Raw genomic sequence first — 7,500 nt, 5'->3', positions numbered from 1 at the left:
ATTTCTATTTTAAGTATTTCTGCCTTCTTTTTGAGTTAGAAACTGGAATGACAAAATTCACCCTGTCCAGCAAAAAATAAATAAATAATTGGTTCTGGATCGTTATCCGGATCACCACCAAAATTTAATCACGTGTTCCTTTGGTCATTTTCAACAACTCTGCAAAGTTTCATTAAATCTATACATAACTTTTTGAGTTATCCTGCTGACAGACAGACGGACAGACAGACAGATAGACAGACAGACAGACAGACAGATAGACAGACAGACAGACAGACAGACAAACAGACAAACAGACAAACCGCTACCGAAAACATAACCTCCTTGGCGCTCTGTGCACACTCCATAATCAAGGCATCATTGCATCACTTCATGCTAGTACCAGAGATTCTTTAAGTGTATAGAGATATGCCAATGTAATAGGTTGCTATGGACACCTAATGTGTCCAGGTTCCGGTCTGCCTAAAAGGGTGTGTCATAATGCTCCTAGCATTGAATAGAACAGTCATTAGGTCTGCCTAGGTCTGCCTAAAGGGGCATTTTTCCCACTCCCCCTTGCAATAATAGAACCTGGAAACAATGGGCCAATGGAACCTCTCTCTCCCTACTCTCTCTGCTAGTACTATCTCCTTGCTGTTACTATTCTCAATGTTTCTGTACAAATCCCTTGGCCTTGGCCCCTACACACGCTTCCGTGGGCGAATGAGGGAAATCGATTTACACTGGTCATGACATCTAGTCAATGTTACATTTCTATTGCATGTGTTTAGGTCATGGGAGGTGGGTTTGGGGAGTTGGGAGTGTGTGTGTGTGTGTGTGTGGGGGGGGGGGGTGAGAATGTAGGTGTTAAATTGAAATGAGCTGATAGAGTGCTTGGACATCTCTTTCATTTTTAACACACTTCATTCATGAACTGCCTACAAACACATGAATGCATCCAGGCACACACACACCTACGGACGCACGCAAAGAAGTATGTACGTATCTGTGTGAACACACACACACAAACGCATGCACGCATGCATGCATGCCCACACACACAGTCCTGGGGATCAATGCCATTGATTATGATCTCACACACACACACACACACACACACACACACACACACACACACACACACACACACACACACACACACACACACACACACACACACACACACACACACACAACACACACGTACGCACGCACACAGGCGCGCACGCGCGCACACACACACACACACACACACACACACACACACACACACACACACACACACACACACACACACACACACACACACACACTCATCGATTGAGTGTGAACTCCCACAGATCACATTCATCCATCCCGAAGGCCTTGATTCTACATGCTACTGTAGGCGAACCAGGCAAATCATTTTTCAATGATCATCTAGTCAATGTTACATTTCTATTACATGTTGCACACACGCTTTGTGCACAAACCATTCAAGGCGTCATGGTATCACGTCACGCTAGTAATCTCTTCCTGCTATTACTATTCTCAATGTTTCTGCACAAATCCCGAAGGCCTTGGCTTTACACACGCTTCTGGGGGCGAACGAGGACAATCGATTTTTCAAGAGAAAAAGAAATGAAATGAGTGCAGACCTCCGCTGCTGTTTGATAGAGCATTTGACTATATTACATCCTATTTTTATTTTAAGTATTTCTGCCTTCATTTTGAGTTAGCAACTGGAATGTCAAAATTTGCCCTGTCCAGCAAAAAATAAATAAATAATTGGTTCTGGATCGTTATCCGGATCACCACCAAAATTTAATCACGTGTTCCTTTGGTCATTTTCAACAACTCTGCAAAGTTTCATCCAAATCTCTTCATAACTTTTCTGAGTTATCCTGCTTACTAACGGACAGACAGACAGACAGACAGACAGACAGACAGACAGACAGACAGACAGACAGACAGACAGACAGACAGACAGACAGACAGACAGACAGACAGACAAACCGCGACCGAAAACACAACCTCCTTGGCGCTCTGTGCACACACCATAATCAAGGCGTCATGATATCACTTCGCGTATAGTACTATCTCCTTGCTGTTACTATTCTCAATGTTTCCTCACAAATCCCGACGCCCTTGGCTCTACACTCGCCTCTGTGGGCGAACGAGGCAAATCGATTTACGCTGATCATGACATCTAGTCAATGTTACATTTCTATTGCATGTGTTTAGGTCATGGGAGGTGGGGGGATGTGGGAGGTTTGAGAAGTTTTTTTGCGGTTTGAAACCTCAAAGAGCTGCTAGATCACATCTCTTTCATTTTTCAACACACTCATGACATGAACTCCATACACACACATGAATGCATGCAGGTACACACACACACACACCTATGGACGCACGCAAACAAGTATGTACTTATGTACGTATGCACACACACACACAAACACACACACATGCATGCATGCCCACACGCATGCACAAACACACATTCCTGGGGATCAATGTGTGATGTCACGAGAGGCTGCATCATCGAGGGGCGCTACGTCCCCCTGAAATGGCTCCAGCCACAACCCGCAATGGCTCCATCTGGTGGTGGAACAGGAAACTCCACACCTGCACACAGCATACCTGAACACAGGTGTGGGTGATTGTCACCAACCGGAGGCTAACGAGCTGAAGAGCTTGGTGAGAGCTAGAAAGCTCAATGGAGTCAGTGCAGCATGAGGGAGCCAAGACAGCAGACTTTCGCTCTGCTTTCCGTCGAAGTGGAGACTACTTACCGGTCTGTTTGCTGGTAGAACACAGACGGAAAACTTACCTGTGGATATACTTACCCTTGGATTCAGAGACTGGAACTGTTGGAATACTGGAATATCTGGATGGGACTTCCGTTTGAACTCACAGTAAGAAGTGAAACTTTAATGTCGCTTTCAGAAGAGGATATCTAACTGAGGCCTTGTTCTAAGTTCATTATTGACATTCCCCTGAGAGAATTTTATTTTAGGCCACTGAAAAAATCTTCCTTATTTGAACTCTAACCCCTGAAGCGCCTTTTTGTTTAATGCTGAAGTTTATCATTAAAAATCATTTCATTTGAACCTTGTGTCCTTGCACTCCTTGAACTGTCCTGCTGAGAGCTAAGCCTCTCGTGATATCACATATGGTGGAGGACGCGGGCAGTTCAAGAGCTAACAGTGCATGTATGAGGAGGACACCGAAAATTTGATTTTAACATTCTCCCAATTGACCGTCAGCTCCCCTCAAAATAAAATGGAGGACATTTTGAAGGCACTTGTGGCAGGCCAACAAGCCCAAATTCAAGCCAGTGCAGCTCTGTTACAGGAGCAAAGGAGAGCAAATACTCTGAAGGCAGAGGAACTGCAATTACAAAAAGAAATGGCCACTCGAAATGTGCGCCCCATAAAGGCAAGTGATTACATTGCAAAGATGGGAGCCTCTGATGATGTTGAGGCATACTTGCATACGTTCGAAGCCACAGCCACTAGGGAAGCGTGGCCTAAGGCACAGTGGGTTGGACTGCTTGCCCCCTTTTTAACTGGAGAGTCATTGAACGCTGTCCAAGACCTGGCCCCCGACAAGGTGAACGACTACGATACTCTGAAGATGGAGATCCTCAGCCGCAGCGGGCTCACCAAATTCGGTATGGCCCAACGTTTCCACAGCTGGACCTTCCACCCTGACCAGGCTCCACGTGCACAGATGCATGAACTCACAAGGATGGCACGAAAATGGTTGGAGCCAGAGAAAAACACGGCCGCGGCAGTTGTGGAGGCAGTAGTGGTGGACCATTACCTACGGGCGCTGCCGTACGAGGCAAAGCGCCTCATTAGCCAGCAGGCTCTAACCACCGCTGCACTCACGGTGGAAGCTGTGGAAAAGTACCAGGCCACCACAGAAATGCTTCGTTCTACCAGAAAGGACCCCAAGACTGTGCCCCCTCCAATGTCAGGAGGAGGCCGCTCAAAGAGCACCAAGGTCTCCAATCCAGCTCCCGCAGGAGCTAGCTTTGCTCCAAGTGGACCCAGAAACCAGTTTGGGTCTGGAGGTCTACGCCGAGATGATAGCACCGTGCAATGTTACAGATGTGGGGAAATGGGACACTTCTCCTGGCAATGTGGGAAACAGTCAGATGAGCCCATGCCCACTGAGCAGTCCTCCAGTTCTCCATCCACCCACCTCTTTGCGTCGCTCGTGGGATACACCGATAGCAACCCAGATCGACCCCCCACCTGCCCGGTGACGGTGAACCATCAGGACGTCGAGGCTCTGCTGGACTCAGGTAGCCGAATCACCCTTGTGCGGAAAGACCTAGTAGACTCGTCATGTTTGACCACTGGCAGTGTCCTTCCAGTGTCCTGTGTTCATGGAGAGACCCGGGACTACCCCACCACTGACCTAACAGTGACCACTACTCGTGGAACCATACGCATGATGGCCGGGGTGGTCGATTCCCTCCCCGTTCCAGTCCTAATTGGGCGAGACTGCCCATCCTTCCAAGCACTCTGGAGAGAAACACAGGAAAGGCTAGACCGGGTCCCTCGAAAACGAAGAGGTAAGGCCCATTTAGTGAACACTTCATTGCAACCATCAGAACCCCTCATGCTTTCTTCTGCCCTCGCAGGGATGGCAGACACCCCTGCAGACACAGAGACCGGCACTGACACTGGAGAGGACAGCGTGGCTCTGGGAAGTGCCCCAAGCTCCAACAACGAAGAAGCTAGAGGCACCCAGGAGCTGCCCCCTCTCACCGGCCAGTACGGTACTGCTCAAATGCAAGATCCTACTCTCGTAAATGCCATGAGAAATGTACAGGTATTAGAGGGAGTGGTGATAGGAGATAGGACAAGCCCCACTTACCCCCATTTCGCAATTAGTCGGGGATTAATTTACCAAGTTATAAAGGAAAATGATGAAATACTTGAGCAGCTCCTTGTTCCTCAACCCTATCGGGCCACAGTACTCAACCTTGCTCACAGTCACCCCTTAGGAGCGCACCTAGGGGTTGAGAAGGCAAAAGAAAGAGTTTTGCAGCGGTTCTTTTGGCCAGGGGTTCACAAAGAGATAGAGAACCACTGCCGTAGTTGCCCTGAATGTCAAACGAGGGCGCCCAAGCCCTCATACAGAAGCCCGCTCATTCCCTTGCCCATTATCGAAACCCCATTTGAGAGAATTGGCCTAGACATAGTGGGTCCTCTGCCAAAAAGTTCTAGAGGCCATCAATACATTCTGGTTATTCTGGACTATGCCACCCGATATCCAGAGGCCATCCCATTGAGGAAAGCTACCTCTAGACAAATAGCGAAGGAACTCTTCTTGCTCTCAACTAGCCTTGGGATCCCGAAGGAAATATTGACCGACCAAGGGACTCCGTTTATGTCCAGGGTGATGAAGGAGCTCTGCGCCCTTCTGAAGATCAAGCAGTTGAGAACATCCGTCTACCACCCCCAAACAGACGGGCTTGTTGAACGGTTCAACAAAACACTGAAGTCCATGCTGCGGAAGGCTATTGCAGAGGATGGACGCAACTGGGACCAGCTGATCCCTTACCTGCTCTTTGCAGTGAGAGAGGTACCTCAGTCATCTACTGGTTTCTCACCCTTTGAGCTCTTACTTTCCTACAGACCCAGAGGACTGCTCGACATTGCCAAGGAGGCTTGGGAGGAGCAACCCTGCAGACAGCGGACGCTGATCGAGCATGTTGGGGCCATGAAAGAGCGAATGAGGGCCATCTACCCCATCGTACGTGAGCACATGGAAAGTGCTCAACGTCAACAACAAGCCTCATACAACCGACCTGCCCAGCCCAGAGAGTTCCAGCCGGGGGACAGGGTACTGGTCCTAGTGCCAACAGTTGAATGCAAATTCCTAGCAACCTGGCAAGGTCCATATGAGGTAATCGAACGGGTGGGAGAGGTCAATTATAAGGTGAGGCAACCTGATAAGAGAAAGAAAGAGCAAATTTACCATGTCAATCTGTTAAAAAAATGGCACGCCCGAGAGGCACTTTTCAGTTGTCTGCCCCCCACAGAGTCCAAAGAACCTGCTCGAGAAGAGGTGCAGGTGGGCCCGGACCTGTCCCCCCATCAGCGTCAGATGACCCTGGAACTGGTAGATCGCAACCGAGACGTCTTCTCCTCCCTCCCCGGACACACAGAGGTGACCCAGCACGAGATCCGCACCATACCGGGTCGGACTGTAACCCAGCGTCCCTATCGTGTGCCGGAGGCTCGGAAAGTGGCCATCAAGGAGGAGGTAAAGAAGATGCTAGAACTGGGAGTCATAGAAGAATCCCGAAGTGCCTGGGCAAGTCCCATCGTGCTGGTCCCCAAGCCAGACGGGTCGGTGAGGTTTTGCAATGATTATAGGAAGTTAAATGAGGTGTCAGAATTTGATGCGTATCCTATGCCCCGAGTTGATGATTTGGTGGACGCCTTAGGCCAGGCGCGCTTTCTAACCACTCTTGATCTCACCAAAGGCTGTTGGCAGGTACCGCTGACCCCGGGGTCCAAGAAGAAGACTGCCTTTGCCACGCCAGAGGGTCTATATCAGTACACTCGGCTCCCATTCGGCCTCCATGGAGCACCAGCCACGTTCCAGCGCTTGATGGATCGGGTCCTCGCCCCCCACAAGAAGTACGCTGCAGCCTTCCTTGATGATGTGGTCATTCAGAGTCCAGATTGGGACAGCCACTTAGCCCGGGTGCAAGCTGTACTCAATTCTCTTAGGGAGGCTGGCCTGACTGCAAACCCCAAGAAATGTCGACTGGCCTTTGGTGAGACAAACTACCTGGGGTACACTATAGGCTGTGGTCTGGTCAAGCCCCAAGAAGCCAAGGTGAAAGCCATACGAGACTGGCCGCGCCCTATCACCAAGAAGCAGGTGAGATCGTTTTTGGGCCTAGCCAACTACTACAGACGTTTCATTGCTAACTTTGCCACCATAGCTGCTCCCCTGACAGATTTGACGACAAAACGCCACTCAAGAATGGTAAAATGGAACCCGTCGGCGGAGGACGCCTTCGTGGCCCTGAAACAGGCCTTGTGCTCCAGTCCTGTTCTGGTGGCGCCGGACTTCAAGAAGGAATTCCTGGTGCAGACAGATGCTTCAGAGGTGGGCCTGGGAGCAGTACTTGCGCAAGTCCATGAAGGTGAGGAACATCCGATTCTTTACCTAAGCCGGAAGTTACTCCCGAGGGAAAAGAACTATTCTACGGTGGAGAAAGAGTGCCTTGCCATTACCTGGGCCCTGGAGTCGCTGAGGTATTATCTCCTGGGGCGCCGTTTCACTGTGGTGTCCGACCATGCTCCTCTTCAGTGGATGGCAAGGAATAGGGAAACCAACAGTAGGGTAACCAGATGGTTTCTTGGCTTGCAAGCTTTTAACTTTTCTGTCATTCACAGAGCTGGCAAGCGGCACGGCAATGCAGACGGCCTCTCCCGACGGGATGCCCTCTTCACCTCCTTCGGCACGACGCGGACGTCGACTCCAAGGGGGGGGATGTGTGAT

General features: G+C 49.9%; 1 protein-coding gene across 1 annotated transcript in view; it reads left to right on the top strand.

Annotated features, from left to right (window-relative positions):
- Positions 1-4,086: 4,086 nt before the first annotated feature.
- The window catches only part of LOC134436063 (uncharacterized), a 3,552-nt gene continuing 138 nt past the window's right edge, over positions 4,087-7,500 (top strand). Inside the window, exons 1-4 of the mRNA XM_063185090.1 lie at positions 4,087-4,273; positions 4,616-4,753; positions 4,952-7,253; positions 7,395-7,500. The exon at positions 7,395-7,500 is cut by the window's right edge and continues 138 nt beyond it. Coding sequence (XP_063041160.1) covers positions 4,087-4,273; positions 4,616-4,753; positions 4,952-7,253; positions 7,395-7,500 — 2,733 coding nt within the window. The remainder of the gene's footprint in view (positions 4,274-4,615; positions 4,754-4,951; positions 7,254-7,394) is intronic.

This window comes from Engraulis encrasicolus, chromosome 20, assembly GCF_034702125.1.
Source record: "Engraulis encrasicolus isolate BLACKSEA-1 chromosome 20, IST_EnEncr_1.0, whole genome shotgun sequence".
In the NCBI taxonomy this organism is placed as follows: Eukaryota; Metazoa; Chordata; class Actinopteri; order Clupeiformes; family Engraulidae; genus Engraulis; species Engraulis encrasicolus.
Note: the sequence above shows the minus strand (reverse complement) of the source record. Positions and strands in the feature narration are given on the sequence as shown.